General features: G+C 42.1%; 1 protein-coding gene across 1 annotated transcript; it reads right to left on the bottom strand.

The window, feature by feature from the left end:
- Positions 1–515: 515 nt before the first annotated feature.
- On the bottom strand, positions 516–15,189 carry GIP (gastric inhibitory polypeptide). The gene is made up of 6 exons (XM_069064268.1): positions 15,080–15,189; positions 7,763–7,862; positions 6,545–6,691; positions 5,521–5,610; positions 1,533–1,621; positions 516–639 (listed from the first exon to the last, which is right to left on the bottom strand). Exons 2-5 carry the CDS (start codon positions 7,843–7,845, stop codon positions 1,534–1,536), a joined length of 408 nt encoding a protein of 135 aa, XP_068920369.1. The 5' UTR covers positions 7,846–7,862; positions 15,080–15,189; the 3' UTR covers positions 516–639; position 1,533.
- Between the last annotated feature and the right edge of the window lie 3,180 nt (positions 15,190–18,369).

Raw genomic sequence — 18,369 nt, forward strand, 5'->3', positions numbered from 1 at the left:
AGGACCCCTTAAGATCATCCCCTAATTCTTAGATAAGAAAACAGGGATCTGGAAGTTAAGTGATTTGTCAGAACTGGAATTTTTACTCAAGTTTTCTGGCCCCAAATTCAGTGCTCTATTCTCTGTACTATGGACACTTCATTCTCCCAATTTTTCTAGAGGACAGAGAGTGCTGTATTGCTTATACTACACAGAAAAGGAATAAAGAAACCTTGACTCTGTTCCCCAACCTACTCTAAAACCACTCCCTTGTTTTTTCTTCCCAAAGTACTGTATTTATATAGTCAACTTAGGATTGTGTCTTGAATTTTGCAAATTTGAATTTGTTTTACAATAGTTCTTTAGTTGTTTTGCCTTCATTATACTTTCTCAGAATAAGGACTTTATTCCTTTAAATCCTATTAGTTTCTCTCATCCCCTCCTCTTCTTTCACTCTTGCCCACTGCTTGGAGCTCAATAAATACTGGAATCACTTGTTTTTTAGCCCAGTGCAAAACCACTCAAGATTCATTTCATCTTCAATCTTTATTGATCTCTCTTTGGAACCCATGATGAAGAATATAGACAGAATTATCAGATGGAAGTTTTTCTTCCAGTAGAATCAAATCCAGAGGTATGTTTAGGCTGAATCATTCAAACCTGGAAGAAAATAGAAGTGTCACCAGTGACTACTGTGTCAAGGCAAATGCACCCTATGTCTCCTTCCCTTGTTCACATCACACCCTCTCCCATCTTCAAACTGTCCTTCTCACACCCAAGATCATCCTTCCTTCACCTCTCAGTTGAGTCCTTCCCTTATCTGTTGACCCCACTGAGTGCTGTTCTCACTATTCCCTCCCAATTCTCTAATGTTGTCTAAAGAGTTTGAACTTGTCTTAGTGGTTGCATCTCCATTATTTGCATCCTCTCTCCTCTGTCAGATGGAGTGTAGAGATTTTATGTCATTTCTCTAGAATGCTCACATAGGTTCATGGATTTACAGTTGAAAACACAGAAAACATAGGCCAGAAGCACTTGGTCTCCAGGAGATGCTCAGACATAGATATAGAGAGACAGTTGTACTTTTTGGATTTGATTGAGGCAGAGGGTGAGGCATTGTTGAAATAGGCCATGACATAACCCAATGCTAAAAGAACAAAATCCTCAATGGGGGACTTACGGAAAAATATTAGAAGGCAAGCATTAGTGGAAAAAGTACTTAATTCTAGGAAAGAAGGTTCTTTTCAAATGTGACATACATAGGCAATAATCCCCTGCTGAGTTTGCCTCATTGATATAGTTTGGGAGGAAAAGAGGAAGGGAAGAGGAAACAGGATTTCACCCTAGTGGATCCCTGCATCATTGATTTAGAGCTGGATGAGACTTAAGGAATTATTGAGTCCAAACCCCTTATTTTGCAGATGAGGAAACTTAGGCACAGAGAGGGTGAGAATTTGAACCCAAATTTTCCTGATGCCAAGCCCAATGCTCTATTGCACCACTCCATGCTGCTTCTATTTAAGGGAGACTCTAGGAACCAATTCCTCTCCCACCTTAAGACAAAATCAACCATGCCAGTGCCAGTTCCTTCATTCTTTTATCCTTAGGATCCTCAGATGGGAAGGAGTCCTTAAACAGGGAGCTGCAAAGGAAGTAACCTTGAGGTCAGGGTAAGTGTTGCTTCCTACTTTTTCTTCTTACCTTCTTCCCCCTTCCTTCTTCCCTCCACCCTTCTCTCCTTCCCTTCCTTCCTTCAACAGGCCTTTATTTACTGAACACTTGCAATTTTGTGAGAGACAAGAGGAAAGGCAGGGAGTGTTTCACTTTGACTTGGTATCCCCAATACTTAGGCAGGTGTGGAATAAATACTTATACAGTGATTGATCGACACCTGTCCTTAAGAAGTTTACAGAGAGATAAGTACTACGTGTGTGATCTTAATCAAATCATCTTCAAGCCTCAGTCCTTTACCTGATCATAAGCTTCTATTGTTATTTTATCTTTCTTTATGCTTTACAAGCTTTACTGGCTTTGTTTATTCTTTATCTTCATTATGACCTCTATTCACTTTACCCCTCGATTTAAAAAAAATACATTAATTTTTAATTGAATTTTGAGATGTTGAGAACATCCTGTTATGGAGTAGAAAATAAGGTGAATGTGTACATTTATCATGGCCTTGGACAGAAAGGACAGACACAGGTGACTAATAGGTGAAGAAGCCCTTGGCTCCTCTTCCATTCCTCCAGACTGACTCATGAATTATTCCATGCTCATGAAATACTTTTGGCAGCTTTGCAGCACCTTAAGTTTTTTGTCTCAGAATAGACAACAATTCACAATTTTCTTTCAGTTACTTACTGAACTGGGGGTATGTTGGCCAGTTGGAGTAAGCTTTTAGTCTTTGCTGTACTTCTTCATCCTTCAGTGTATCAATGTCTCAAAATCAGCACCCCTCAGTTCTTTCCCAGATCCCCTCCAAAGACTATTTTATCCTCCCTTCTCTATCTCAACCACTTGGTGAACCAACTCTATACTGTTCTCCACTTTTGAAACCCTTGTACCTTTGTCCTATTCCTACACATGATCATGCCTTACCTTGGATTACTCCCACCAACTGCCTCCATGCTTATTGGGTCTACTGCAAATGTATGTTAACTAATCATAGCTGGACCCTCGCTACTATAAGGCAAACATTCTTTTGCTCCCTAATTGATTCACCATCCCACTGTCCACAGCAACTATTCATAATCTTCTTGTCTCTCCTCAATCCTTTTATGGCACCTCCTCCCCACACTCTCAGCTGAGGATCTCACTTAATTCTTCACTATAAAAATTGAAACCATTTACAAAGACCTCTCCTTTTTATCTTCTATTTCTTACAATACTCAGTTCCTTCTATCTCCTCCTTCTAGTCTCAGATGATGAGGAGGCTATTCTCTTGCTAAGGCAAACCCCTCTACTTGTGCCTAAGATTCCAATCCCCTCCTGACTTCTCCAGCAATTACTCCCATTATCATCTACACACTGTCTTATCTTCAGTTATTTATAATTAGGGTCTCTCCTCTCACTCTCTTCTCAGCCCCTATACAGTCTGGCTTCTGACCTCATGATTCAACTAAAACTGTCCTCTCCAATGATACCAATAATCTCTTAATTGCCAGATATAATGAGCTTTACTCAATCTTCATACTTTCGTGAGCTTTCTTGTAGTATTTGGCACTATTGACAATTCTTGCTTCCTGGCTACTATCTCTTCTTTGAGTTTTTGTGACACTTCTTTCTCCTTATTCTCCTATCCATTTGATTGTTTCTTCTCAGTCTTCTTCCCACTTATCATCTGTGTAGCTGTGGGTGTTTGGCAAGGCTCTGTCCTGGGCCCCCTTCTCTTTTTGCTTTGTGCTATCTCATTTGGTGATCTTTTCAAGTTCCCAGTATCAACTCTGTGCAGATGATTCCCAGATATGTACATCTAGACCTAATCTCTCTGCTGAGCTAGAATCAGGAATCTCCTTCCCCCCCACCCCCACCCCATCTCTGTCTCTCTCTCAGCAATCAGGGTTAACTGACTTGCCCAGGGTCACACAGCTAGTAAGTGTCTGGAACCAAATTTGAACTCAGGTCCTCCTTTATCCACTGTTCAACCTAACTGCTCCACCAGTTTCCTCTTAAACATATCAATCTGGATGTCTCATCAGCAACTCAAACTCCACATGTCCTAAACAGAACTCATTATTGGCCCTCCCACTCCACCCCAAGCCCTCTCCCTTATAAACTATTTTAACACTCCAAGAGACCACAATCTTTATAGTTACACAGACTTACAACTTCAGTTTCATCCTAACTCCTCATATAACATAACCACATATATCTAACCTATAGCTAAATCTTGTCATTTCTACCTTTACAGCAGTACTTGAATATGTATGTGTAAATATGTATATGCACATACATATATGTATATGTATCCCTCTTTCCATTCATGGAACCATAATCCTAGCTCGGGCTATCATTGCCTCTTGCCTGGCATTAGTTTTCCTTAAATCTCCCTTCCTCAAGTCTCTCCCCTTTCCTATTTATCCTCTACTAAGCTGACAAAGTGATCTTCCTTTAAAAAAATGAATATGACCATCTGTGAGTCCCAGTTACCTCTAGAATCAAATGTGAAGTCCTGTTTCACATTTAAAGCCTTTCATAATCTGACGCTTTCCTGTATCTCTAGTCTTTTTACAACCTTATTCCCTTCCACACACTCTGAGATCCAACTACACTGCCTTAACTGGCAGTTCCTCCATGTGACAGTCACTCCCTCTCTCCTCTTTGTGATTTTATGCTGGTTCCTTTCTCTCCCTCATACCTGGAATGCTCTGCCCCCTCACTTCTGCCTCTTAGTTTCCCTGGCTTCCTTAGGACTCAGCTCAAATCCTACTTTCTGCAGGAAATTATTTCCAGGGCAGGGTTACCCAGCACCTCTTACCCTTCCCCCCACCCCAAGCTATGAATGTCTTTTCCTTTCAGATTACCTCATCTACTTTATACCTATTTTGTGGGTACCTAGTCTCCACCATTAGAATGTAGGATCTTTGAAGGCAGGGACTTGTCTTGTTTTTGTTTTTTGCCTTTCTTTGTATTCCTAGCACTTGGCACAGTGTCTGGTAAGTAGTAAGTGGCTATTGACTGTGTCCTGATTCCTATGTCAGACTGGAAATTCCCTGAGGACAGAGAATGTTTCTCCTCATCAGGCTGAGAGTTCCTAGTAGGCTGAGGCTATGTCATGTCCTTCCTCTGTGTCTCTTTCCAGTATCCAGCCGCAAGTTATAGCATTGTAAGAGCTCAAACCAAAGGAAAGGAAGACAAAATATACTTGTTGCCTGACTGACAGACTGTAAAACACGCAGTTGGATTAAATGATCTCTGAGATCCTTTCTAGCTCTAAATCTATACTCCTATGAATTCTAAAGTTTTCTGAATTCTAAATCAGATGATACTATAAAACTTTTTGAATGAGTTTCTCCATTCTTGGAAGCTCTGACATAAAACTTCTGCCCAGTCATCATTATTCATCCTAAAGATCATAGAGACCACCCTTAGAGACCACTTACGCCAACACTCTCATTTTATAGATTAGTAAACTTTAAGAAATCTCAGTCCTTAGGGATCTTCAAGGTCCCTAAGTGGCAGAACCAGGATTCAAACTTTGAACCTATGACTCCAACTCCATTGTGTTACACTGCCTGCTTAGCCTGGCTCTTGCAGGTTTCCTAAATGAGAGTCTCTTTGAGCTCCCAGTAAGCTAAAACTCCATTTCAAGAACAAATCAGTCAACAAATATTTATTATTAGCAAATGTGCCGGGAGTTGTACTAAGTGCTGTAGTTGAAAAAGGAGGCAAAAACTCTCCCTGATCTCAAGGAGTTGCTTTAGTTCAGAGATTGGGGGTACTAAGGGTAGAAATTTAGTCATAATGATTCTCTGTGCTTTCAATCACACCCAGGAATCTCCCTTCTTTTATTCTTTCTTTTCTACAAGAGATTGACCTCACCTCCAGTTTTCTGTGTTCTTTATGTCCCAGTTGTCTTGGTTCATTAGTCCTGTACTATCAGCTTTTCTTTCAGTGATGTTATGTCTCCAACTGGCAAGACAAAGGTCAGAGAGTGGATGAAACTGAGTTTTGCAGTTTAGGAAGAAGGTGATGACTTTAGTCCAGTGGCTTTCATGGCCTTTCAGTTCCTAATATCTATGTCTCCCATTAGCAGACTTATATCCCCCTTCACCCAAACAATTCCTCAATTAATTTTTCAACTGTTATCACTATACAAATGTTCAGGGCCCCCAAAGAGGACATCCTCAACTACATTAATAGCAGTCTTGAAGAGTGATGAAGGAGAATCCTTAAGAATAGATAAACTTCCCAAAGTTCACTGTGATTACAAAATTTGAGAGTGCTACACCTCTCAATGTTCCTCTCCTTCCTGATCTGTATCTGTAAACTCCTGAGGGTCCAATATGTTTCCCTTTAAAAATGGTGACATGGATTCCATATTGAAAAATCAACCTGATAAAACCCTGAAACTGGACTATTTCACTTAATCAGAGCTGTAACTAAAGGGAGTGGATAGGACTCTTCTCCAGGGTACCTTTAGAGGACCACTGACAATACTCTGAGCTCCAAGGGCAAGACCAGTCCAACCTGACACAAGGGGCTAAAATGAGTGGAGATAGCAGGGTTGGGAGCTGAAAAGTGAGGGAGAGAGATAACTCCAGGGGAAAATGATGAGGTTACCAGGAGAGAGGGACTGAGATGGCAAGATGTTGTAAGGAAAGGGAGAGGACTGGGGTCAGAGGGAAAGAGAAAATTTAAAGCTCAAATTAAAAAAAATTGTTAAAAATTTTTAAAAGAAAAAATAAATTAGCAAATACTTAATAAAAAGAAAGGGAGAAAACTGGGGAACACTGTGAGAAAGGAACTAGGAGATGCTAGGGGAAAAGGAAGGACCTAGGGAAACACTGAAATGGAGGAGCAAGAGCTTAGAGGACCCCAGGGAAAGAGGTGAGAAATAACTCACTTGTTCTTTTTTCCCTTCTGGGACAGCAACCAGTTAACAAAGTCCTGTTGCATGATCTTATCCATGGTGATGCTGTAGTCACTAATGAAGGTCCCCTCAGCATAGCGCTGTCCTCGAGCCCAAGGGCCACCAACTTTGGGGTGAGGCCTAGAGAGTGAGAAGAGAAAGAAAAAAAGGCCATTCATTGGAGGAGAGAGGTAAGGAAGGATGGAAAATAGAATAGAGGATCAGGAAGAGAAGAAGACAGAACAGATCAGGGGAATGGATAGAAGAAGAGAGGGATAGAAGATGAGAGAGGAAGAAAGGACAGGGAAAGGTATAGAAGGAAGGAAAGGGAGGTCAATAGTAATCAGGAGAAAAAATATTTACAACTCAAGAAGACCCATTAAAAACAAATTAAGCTCATTTTTACTTGATATGTGTTTTCATGGCCCAAATACCCTCTCAGAGATATAATGATATAGAGAAAGCTTCCTTCTCAACCCAGGGACTTCTCTCAATATGACTTTGGTTCCAGTGGGAGTTGAGATAGGCAGGAGAAATGAGAAGTAGAGCCTGGCAGTATAGGCTCCCCTATACACCTCATGTTGACTTACTTCCCTGGTTCCCTGTTCCAACTGGGGGCTATAAGGAGTTGCTAAATAATCTCAGAAAGAATAATGTCCCTCAGCAAGGAACCATGGTATATGTCCAACTCCACTGGAAATACACCAATTGAGTAAGTCAAGGATTTTCCTTGCCTTACCTCTGCCATACTTTCATTATCTCTCTTGCCCTACTCAACTCATTGATGCACAATCATAATGATATAGTCCATATAGACCCCCCCCCAAAAAAAGTCCTACAGTTTATATCCTTGCCTCTGAAAAGGCAAATCACCACCCTAACCCATTCAAGAAACAGAAAATAGATGCTAGCTGGAGTTCTCCAAGAAGGAATATTCCAGTTTGCTCAGTCAGATAACTACCAGACAGTTCCTCCAAATATCTATTCTCAATCTCCCTTCCTGCAGCCTAAACCCCACCCACCCTGGCTTCATCCTCTGAGGAAGCAGAATAGTTCAATTTCTACCTTTGCTAGGCCATTTCCTTGGGCTTCTCTTGTCTGTGGTCACTAAGTTCTCACCCCCTAAGCCAGATGGGTGTCTTTTAGGCAGCCCAAGATGGAGTCATTTCTGCAGTCATTCTCTCTACTCTGTCAAGTAAGAGATACTTTTACCTGAAGTGAGCCTCCTCCATAGCACTGTTCACTACCAAGAACAGAGGCAACAACATCAGAGAGAAAGCTTTGACTTTCACCATCTTCCCAGTCCTGTTTCCTGAGGCAAGAGAGAAGGGTTCTGAGTTAGCTGAGTTGAATGGAGTGAAGAATGGGGTCAGAGTTGCAGTTATGAGCTTATAGAGGGTTTAGGGTAGAAAGGGTAGCAGAGCCTGGGCTAAGCCTGGAGTTTGGGGGATTTTCTATCTGGATCTCTGATTTCATAGTTTAGGCAGCTGTGAAGAAGTCACCAATGCATATCAGCAACTGTTCTCTTAATGTTAGTCTTAGAGACTTGTCTGGATCACCAAGAGTTTAAGTGACTTGCTCAGGGTCTCACAACCAATGTCAGAGGCCAGAGGTCAAAAGACCCAGAGACCCCAGGTCAAGATTAGCCTGTGATCCAAAGACTGCCATTTTTAGTGCTGAGAGAGACAATCTTCATTCCTACCTAGAGGGAGAGGTAGAGATGGTTTTAGGATTCTAGACATCCCCCAGTTACTAGGTTCTATTTTATTCTATCTTATCCATTTCCTAGCCTTCAGCACTCACCTTCTCTTTTGACTTGCTAGGTGGCACAGTGGATAGAGCACCAGTCCTAGAGTCAGGAAGATCTGAGTTCTAATCCAGCCTCAAACACTTACTAGCTGTGTGACCCTGGGCAAGTCACTTAACCCTGTTTTCTCAGTTTCCTCCTTTATAAAATGAACTGGAGATGGAAATGACAAACCACTCCAGTATTTTGCCAAAATAACAAACAAACAAACCCAAAATGAGTCACAAAGACTTGGACACCACCAAAACAACTGAGCAATAAGAAGTATTCCTTTTACCTGCAGATTTTTCTGAGTCTGCTTCTGGGAAATCTGCTGGTGGCTATTGAATTCCAATCCCTTTATATTCCCTGAATATAAAGGAACTGATTAGATTAAAAGCTTCTTATTACAAGAAGTCAAGCCCATTGTTTACATTACCTCCAAGCCATTTACCACTTAGTAAACCTTCCTTTTCCACCTGATTTATACTAATTGGTCATTAACATTTGAGTTAATCATGGATTGGACTGGCCTCCACCTTTCCCTGGCTAAAGTGGCTCATTTGAAAACTTTGTGAAAAGTTGAAAGCTTTGTGAAAGTGTAAGGTGAGAGGTTGTGAAAACCTTTAGTGGGGAGGTGAAGGAAGAAGGCCTCCTGCTATGTTATGGAGTATAATGGGGGGAGAGGGGGTGGCAGGGATGAAATTGTTCTTACTTTATTGAGAGAAGAAGGGTACAGCAACAACTTAGTCCCCAGACTGATTACACTCCCTTCGTTCTCACACAGGTTCTGAAATAACCTTCCTAATGCATGGGTCTGACTGTGGCACTCTCTTGCTCATAAACATTCAATGGTTCCCTATTTCCTATAGGATAAAATACAAACTCCCCCCCCCCTTTTTTCTGGCATTTCAGTTCTTGACAATCTGGCTTCAATTTGTCTTTTCAACTTTATTTCATATCTACTGCCATTTATGTACCTTGTAGTTTAACCAGACTGACCTACTAGTTATTCCCCAACCTAGTTCCACCATTTTCTGAATGGTCTATCCAATTGTGCATGCATTTCCTACGACATGCTTTCTCTTCATCTCTTCTTAAATTACTTTTCTACTTCCAAGTCCTTCCAGTTTTATTTCATATCAATCCCCTTTACCAACTCTTTCTTGAAGTTAAGTTGACTTTTCTTTGCACAGAACATTCTATCTCCCACCCCATACCTTTGTACAAGTGGTTCCCTCATGAATGGGATGCCCTCCTTTCTTACCTCTACCTCACAGAATTCCTAGCTTCCTGAAGGCACAGTTCAGGTGCTACTTCCTTGGACAAGAAGCCTTTCCTGAAGTTCTTTGATTGTTAACATTCTTCTTTTTGAAATTACTTTGTACACACTCAGTATTTAATAACTAAGCAGGTAGGCAGTGCTAAGAAGATAGAGTGCCTGGTCCTGAGTCAGGAAGACGTGAGTTCATATCCAACCTCAAGACACTAGTTGTGTGATCCTGGGCAAGCCACTTATCCTCTGTCTCAATTTTTTCATCTGTAAATAGAGAGTGAAGAGGTTACCCATAAAGAGGGTTAGGGTTGCTCTGGAGACCCCAAAATACCAACACGCAGGGTCCTGCCAAATGAATTCAACTCAAGTCTTCTCTCAGCCAAAGAAACTTTTCTTTAGACACAGAGTAAGTCTGTGCTAGGTCATTCTATGGCACTCTTACAATCATGAAGACAGGATAGGGTCTTACATACAGAAGGTTGTAGGAGGAATCTAGGGGTGGTCTAGGGTTGGAGTGTGGGGAGGGTCTTCAGGAGGAGTTAATGAGGTCAATGAATGATTAAGGGTGGGAAGTCACTGGAGGCCACCTGGAGATTACAAACAGTGGTGGGCTAGGCCAGAGGAAGTCTAGTGAGTATAGTAACAGAGGGTGAGAAGTCTAGTAACAGACTTGCCTCATGAAAATGCCTCATCAAATGAGATGATTTAATCAGAGTTCAAGGAGGGGTTCCCAGAGCCTGTACCTCAAGGACTCATGGAGAGCTCCCAGAGCCCATACCTCATCAGAAATCATAATAGCACCTACCACTCAGGGTTGTTGTGAGGATCAAATGAGATAATATTTGATCATATCTGTAAATTAGTACAATACTTGGCACATAGTAAGCACTACATAAATGTTAGCTATTATAATTTTATTATTATTTAATTGTCTATATTGTATTCATAAAAAATATATAAGCCCCTTGAGAGCAAGAATTATTATAATTTTTTGCATTTGTATTCCCAGTACCTAGCAGAGTGCCTTGAACATAGTGGGTACTTAATAAATTCTGGTTAAATTGAAAGCATAGCTTAGGTCTTCTTTGATAGAGCCTTAAGGCTCTGATCTCCCTAGTAGCTAATGTTCCCCCTCTGGGAATTACTTTCTGTTTACCTTGAATATATTTTGCACTTCATTTTTTGTGGATATTGTTTCCTCTAATAGAATGTAAGCTCCTTGAGGTTAAGGGCTGTTTTGTTTGTGACTGTTGTATGCCTAGCACCTAGTTAGGTGCTTAGTACAGTAATAGTTATTAAATAAATGCTTGTTGAATGGTTGAATGAGTGCATTTGAAGATATCTGCCTCTATGAGATGTTATTATCTTCCTGGAGACCAAGATTGATCTTGGTGAGGAAAAAAGCCATCTCATGATCAGAAACTGGAACAAAAGAGTAAAGAATGTAGAAGGGTTTTGAAGTATGAGACAGGGGAAGAGGATACATTTGTGACAGATAGCCTCTTCTTTCTAGGTGAAGTGGGAGATAAGGTTCTTTTTTTAAGAAGGAAGGTTGAGGGGCAGCTAGAACTGGTATAGTAAATAGAGCACCGGCCCCTGGAATCAGGAGAACCTGGGTTCAGATTTGGCCTCAGATACAACACATACACACACACACACACACACACACACACACACACAAACTAGCCATGTGACCTTAGGCAAGTCACTTACCCCCAATTGCCCTCCCAAAAAAAGGCGGGGGGAATGGAACTGAAGCTTTAGGAGAGACTAGAAGATTTGGAAAAGCCATTGTAGAGAGTGGAAGAAAAAAAAGTAATTCAGGAAAGAATGATAGAATTCTCTTAGGGGTAGTAGTAGTGAAGGTCTAGTTGGGATTATGTAACATACATTTAGGGGGGACTCAGTAATCAGTTATATGCTTTCCTCCAGTATCATTCAGCAGAGTGTATATAGGGCCAGAGAAAGCATATGCTGAGAATAACCCCCAGTAAGCATTTGGCAAGACAAGAGCCACAGAGAACAAGATGGAAAAACATTTGAAGGAGAGAGGACAATGTTGTTGTTTGTCCTTAGTTTTCAAGAGGACCAATGGCATTACTGGGTGATGTCTTAACTAGGATGTGAATTGAATTTAAGTGAGGCAGAATCATACAAAGTTGTCACCTTCACTCTCTCTCCCAGAGTTATCCAAGTCCAGTGTCAAGACAAAAATCAGAAGACTGGTGAAGGCCCAGGATGACTAAAGGATAATCTTGATATCTTTGATGTCTGACCAAAGAGGATGATATATAGGTGAAGTGATTGACTATATGGTCAAAACAATAAAGAAAGGAAAGTGGGGCTGGTGTAGGGATAAATCATCAGGAAAGCAGGGAGGGGAGAGTGATTAGAAGTTATATGTAGCATACAGAATGAGTTAAGAAAGGGTGGCAAATGTATGGAGAACTCCCACAAGATAGGTGCTCACATAGAATTCAGAAGAAGCAATACAAGGACACTTTCAAGGTCTCTCTGAAGATTTTGAAATTGATTGCATGAATTGGGAGATGCTGGCAAAGGACCACCCAGCATGGCATGCCCACATCAAAGAAAGTACTCTGTTCTGTTAGCAAAGCAGAAGTTCAATAGCTCTAAAGAAATGTGAAAATGTGTACATTTAGAGACATCTCCATTCTAAATGTTCATATGGACTATTTGTACCTGGTGCCTGACCTGTGATAGAGCCCTCCAAACTTTTATTGATCTGATCAGTCACAGTTGGACATAATGTACTTTGATCCTGACACAGTGATGTCATTTTGGTCCTCTTCAAGAACAAAGGACTACAACCAACCAACCAACCAGGAGGGATGAGATAGAGGGAAATATAGAGGGTGTGATCAGAGAGAGGAATTTCAGAGTTCAGGATCATAGAGGTAGATACCTTGTGGGTGATGGTGTGATTAAGGGTATGAGTGTCAGGATATGCCGTTAAGGTGGAATGAAGTTATAGGTCATAAGTTGGGCAGATTAGCTGAGAAACATAGTAGAAAGTTTACAACTTGAGTCCCTTGGTGTGGAAGCCAATTTATCCAAGCAGCCCTCCCCAAGAAACTTCTCAAGCCAAAGACAGAAGCAATGGAGAGGCAGCTGCAGAAACCTGAAGTTCTTGGAGAGGTAATGTCACATCTCCAGAAGAGAAAACTACATAGTTCAAGAAATGATAATAGCAGGACACAGTGGTATAGGTAGAATGTGGTACTCTGGAACCAATATTCCTGGAGAGAGAAGGAGCTCTGGACATCACTGAATGCCTGGACCCAAGCCTTCAGGAAAGAAGAGGAAGAATTCTAAAACTAATGAGGATATGGAGCTCTTGAAGAGTAGTAGCAACAGACAGAACCACAATATAGAGAATCAAGTCTAAACCTTGTTCCCCACTACCAATGAATGAACTGGGCTGGTCTGAGTGCTTTTCCTTTCAGGAAAGTCTTAAACCATAGGGAAGTACTATGAGTACCAATGTCTCTAAAAGATGAAGGAGTAGAAGGCTCACCAGAAGAAGTTAAATCAACTTCTTATTTACTATAAGTACTTTCTCCTTTTCTTCAGGGGATTTTTCAACCACAGGAGAACATTATAAGTATGGAGTTACCTGAAGGAGGTAGGATACAGTAGAAGAGGGAGAAGCAGTGCTTTGTTTTGGTGCTTGGGTAGGAGTCTTTGTGTTTTACATTTTCTGTCTGATGAATAGTCTCTCTTTATTTCCTGTACATATTGTTGGCTTGAATGCTTGCATGGGAGCTAACAGCTTTTGAAAAAATATTTTTTCTGTAGAGTACTAGGTTCACACTATATTGTGATGTTTCTAGGGCAGACTCTTGGTGTGAACAATTTTAAGAGATGTCAAAAGAATTGTACTCAGTCTATGTAAACATAGAGCTAGGGATCCTAGGTCACAAATTTTGGGTGCATACATGGATGAATCACAATCTGCCCATTGATCTGTGTTTGAAAACTGTTCCACCTTGGTGGTGAATGGAAACATTTCAGAACTAAGGGGAAGGAGTTGGGTAAAGACCTGGGAATGCAGTGAGGTAGGAGTGGGGTGTCTCATGGTGCAGTAGAATGAGATAGAAGGGTGCTTTATGGTGAAAGTAGGCTAAGTGGTGTTGGAGCAAAGTGATTATATACACACTTTTCTCCCATGAACAGGATGGAAGGGGAAATGGGGCACATGTACTTGAGAAAATGGGCTAAAGGAGCAATAGGCATTTTCATTTGTGATCATTCCTAAGAATCACCCCTTTTCTATGAGAGGGGTTGAATGAGTCCTTGTTCCCCCACCAGACTGAGAGCTTGCTGAAGGTGGAGACTGTGTTTTCTCCTTTATTTCAGATTCCTCCTGGACATTCTAAGTGCCCACTACAAAGCCCCCCTTTTTGCAATCCAGGAGGTAAAGATGCCAGGTTTATTGAAAGATCCAGCAGAGTCCTACTCAGCTTCCCTTTCCCAGTGAATCCCAGTGAACTGCTGGACAACTAGTTAAGCTCAGTGTACCATACTGCTTCCTCTGTTAACTACCCAGGAGGCTGCCCTTGAGATAACCTCTCCAACCAAGGAAAAGTGCCTGCATTAGTTTAAATGTATGTGTGGGATGGGAGTTAGCAGAGGAAATCTGACTTTATCTCTGCCTCCTAGAAACCCCCGGTTTCCTAGAGTCCAGACAACCTTTCCCCCCCTTGGTAAGCTCTCTTACCAAGCTCATGCAAACAAACAGCCTCTAGAGATCAAATGCTGTTTCAGAGATAACCCTAAACTGGGGCACTGTAGCGCTGGGCATTATTAGTTAATAAAGCCAATGGACTCAGAAGGGATTAAGAATCAAGGCAGAGAGGTCCTATACCTGAGGTTTTCTGACCCAGAAAATGAAGAATTCCACTAAGTGCAGGTCTGTATCCCAAGACACATAGAACCCCACTCCCAAAAGCCCTAACCTTACCCCACATGCCAAGGAGGGGAAAGATTTGAGGAACGATTTAGCATTGCCTTCTAGTCTGGCCCTATACACCAGGCTGTTAGGGATGAGGACACTTTAAAAATAAACCCCGATCTTCATCTCCACCCCCACCACCTTAGGGTGGTTTCGAGGCCTAGGTGACCTCCCAGCAGCCTCAGGATCCAGTTTCCCTTTGATCTCAAAGCCTCCCAGCCTTGCTTCCTCCAGACAAGGAAAGAATGTAGCCCAGGCTGGGGGGAGGGGCCATGCAGAAGAGGGGGATGGGGTGGAGAGCTAACCCGGAGGGCTCTTGTTCAGGTCTTGGCAGGCCTCTAGCTCACTTGGAGCAGCAAGGGGAAGGTCCCACCTCTGCTCTGAATCCTGGATCCAGGGCACCTGGAATGGATTGTTTTCTCAGGCTCCTCAAGGATGATGCCAGGCAGCAAAGTAGAGTGGACATGGGTAGAATCACCCCTATAGGCTTACCAGCAATTGGAGGAGCCCCAGAGTCTCTGTGAAAGTAGTAAACCGTATCCAATTTGCAGCTGAGTCAGCCTGTCTGTCAACACCCTAGATGGAAGGTGGCTCATGTAGGCAAACCTCTTTCCTGGGTTCTTGGGAGTATGAAGGAGACATGCCCCTGCCCTGCTGGGAATTCCTGGTCTGAAGGAAAAGTCAGGACACAGAGACAGACAAGGCCAGACTCTCCAACTAGAATTCTAGACATTGAAAGGTGGGGAAGGGGCAGGGGGAAGGAGGGAGGATTGGGAGGGGAAGGAAGGTTGTGTTGGGAAAGTCATGGAAGGCTTCCTGGAGGAGGGAGTGTGAAGCAGGATTTGGAAAATGGGGGAGAGGAAGACAAGGTTGGTAAGAGGAGAGAGGGGAGGTCATTCAAGATTGGAGGAATGACTTCTTTAAAGGCCCAGCATGGGCAGAACATCTAGTTGGAACCCAGGCATCCTGGTTCCCAGTCCTTTGAATTCTGAGGCCAGAAACTAGTGAATGGGAATACACATGCTTGATGTCCCACACAGATACCTTACTCACTCTTGACAATTACCCATTTTTTGCCTTCTTTTCCTAGTGAGACCTAGGCAATCTCATTTGATCCCAGTCATTCCTTCCTAGAAAAGCAGAGCAAAGAACTAGACTAAGTGGGATGAAGGGCAGGTTCCTAGCTTATGGCTTCTAGTATGAATCCCAGCTTTAGGAAGGACTTCATCAACCTCTCCTCCTCCTAACTCTCCCTGAAAAAACAAAAACAAAAAACTGATAGTGTCCCATATGAAACTGTCCTTTAAAAAAAAAAAGATTTTTCTTTTGGTGGATGCTAAGTGTCTGAGCCTGGATTCGATCCCAGGTCATCCCAACACTAGGGCCGGTGCTCTTACTCCCTGTGCTACCTGGCCACCCCTGAAAAAAAAAAGATTTTTCAAGATATGAGCTTCCCCAACCTCTCACTGTTATCTTTCCCCCCAAACCTTTCTGCCCCAGCTTCCTGGGGGTACCACTAGGCTTCTAGTCATTCAGGTTCCCAAACTGGAAGTCACCTTTAGTGCTTCCCTCTTCCTCATTCCTTCCTCCCATATCCAATCAGTTGCCACATTTTGTTGGTTTTACCTCCAAGTCATCACTGGCATCTAACCCCCCTCCCCTTTTTTATACTCCAAGCACCATAGTTCCTAGACTATTATAATGTCCTCCTAGTTGACCTACATAAATATCCTCTCTCCAATTAAACCAATCAACCAACCAATCAATCAGCAAGTATTAAGTGCCTGGTGTTCGTGTGTGTGTGTGTGTGTGTGTGTGTGTGTGTGACAGTACTAGGAGCTGAGACTATAAATACAAAAATGAAATAATTCCTGCCTTCAAGTAGTTTACATCCTATCAGGGAATCTTTCCTCTATGTGGCTCCCAAATTGTTACTCCTAAAACAGGTCTAACTGAATCACACTACCTTGCTCAAAAAACTGATTTGTTGTTCAGCCATTTGTATCCTAGACAACTTTTCTTGACCTCATTTGGGGTTTTCCTTGGCAAAGATGCTGGAGTGATTTGCCATTTCCTTCTCCAGCTCCTTTGACAGATGGGAAAACTGAAACAAACAGGGATAAGTGTGTTGCCCAGGATCACACAATTAAGAAGTGTCTGAGGTCAGATTTGAACTCAGCAAGAGGTGTTTTCCTCACTACACACCTAGGCACTGTATCCACTGCACCACCTAACTGCCTATCAAGAAGCTACAGTGCTTCCTGATTACCTCTAGGATAAAAAAAGACACAAAACAAAACAAACAAAACCAAATTCCTTTGTTTGCTATTTAAAGCCCTTCACAATCTGACCCCAACCTAACATTTCAGGTTTGTTGTTCTTCAGTTCATACACTCTGTTGCAATCCAACTGACCTTCTTTCTGTCCCTTAGCCACAGCATTCCATCTCCTATCTCTAGGTATGGAGAATGACATGTGGAATGTATTCCCTCCTCAGCTCTGCTTTTTAGAATTCCTGGCTTCCTTCAAGGTTCAACTAAAGTGTCATCTCCTATAGGAAATCTATCCTGATCCCCATAGTTGCTAGTACTCTTTGCCCTGAAATTAGTTCTTGTAGATTTCATATGCACTTATAAAAGAATATAACCTTACTGAAGGCAGGGGTGCTTCATTTTTTGTCCTTGTATTCCTAGGGCTTAGCACAGTGCCCTCCTCAAGTGGGATTGAATTTATTACAGGGACTCAGTTTAGAAGTTTCTCTTCAGCTCTAAGCTATCTTATTTCATAACCAAAGTGATCCTATACTGAGGACCAATCCCAACCGAGGAGGAGTAGAGAGATGGCAGACTAAGGGTGGGTGAATCCCATTTCCTGAGGTAAGTCCTCTGGGAAGAAGGGAATTCACTTTCCTGACAGGTTTAGAATAAGAGGCTCCAAGAGGTTGAGATTTCCCAGAGAGAAAGGCACATTCCTGAGTATTCTGGTCTCCCAGGACACCTCCTAACTCTGGGAAATTTTCCATCTGTCCCTTTCCATGGCAGGGCCATGCTGGATGCAACATCTTCCAGGTTCCATAAGTACCCTATTTCTTTTTTGGGGGGCAGGGAGTGGAGGAGAGGAAGGGGTTGCTGTGACTTCAGGAAACCCAGGAACCCATGACCTTCATTCTCAAGGACTAATTTACCTAGAATGATAATATCTTTGTTTATACCATCAGCATCTGTCATCAGCATTAACTCTGGCTGTCTTCTGAGGAGCCTCTGGGAAACCATTTTGTTTTTCCCTTTTCTTGCCACCAGGGACAGGGTTGGGATAGTTTTGGACAATGAAGACCAGAGAATAAAAAACATTTCCTTCAAATCACCCAGGAAGGTGAATAGAATTGGCATGAATTCTCATCTTGGGTGATTCTCCAGGGCTTGAATTGTATTCTCATGGACTGCTAGATAATCTGATCAACCAACCACCCAAACCAATGGAAAAGCAACTAGGTGGTGCAGTAGTTAGTGATCTTGACCTGGAATCAAGAAGCCCAAAGTTAAAATTCTGCCTCCAACACTTATTAGCTGTGTAACCCTGGATAAGTCACTTAATTGGTTTAGAGATGAGTTTCCTCAACTCTAAAACGGGGATAATAATAGCACCTATTTCTCAGGGTTGTTGTGAAGATAAAATGAAAATAAAATTAAAAATATATAAATTTGTAAAGCTTTGCAAATCTTAAAGTGCTATATAAATGCTATCTATTTTTAATCCCCTAGTATTTGCCAGACATTGTGCCA

The sequence above is a fragment of the Petaurus breviceps genome, unplaced genomic scaffold (assembly GCF_028583685.1).
Source record: "Petaurus breviceps papuanus isolate PSGF00001 unplaced genomic scaffold, PetGlider_PUasm1.0 90630, whole genome shotgun sequence".
In the NCBI taxonomy this organism is placed as follows: domain Eukaryota; kingdom Metazoa; phylum Chordata; class Mammalia; order Diprotodontia; family Petauridae; genus Petaurus; species Petaurus breviceps.

Excerpts from the sequence above, each read along its gene's own strand:
- GIP (XM_069064268.1), bottom strand. The coding sequence starts at position 7,845 with ATGGTGAAAGTCAAAGCTTTCTCTCTGATGTTGTTGCCTCTGTTCTTG. Across the intron at positions 6,692-7,762 it reads ATGGAGGAGGCTCACTTCAG|GCCTCACCCCAAAGTTGGTG; the intron begins GTAAAAGTATCT and ends CTCACTCTCTAG. Across the intron at positions 5,611-6,544 it reads CAGAAGGGAAAAAAGAACAA|TTGGAGACATAACATCACTG; the intron begins GTGAGTTATTTC and ends TTGTCTTGCCAG.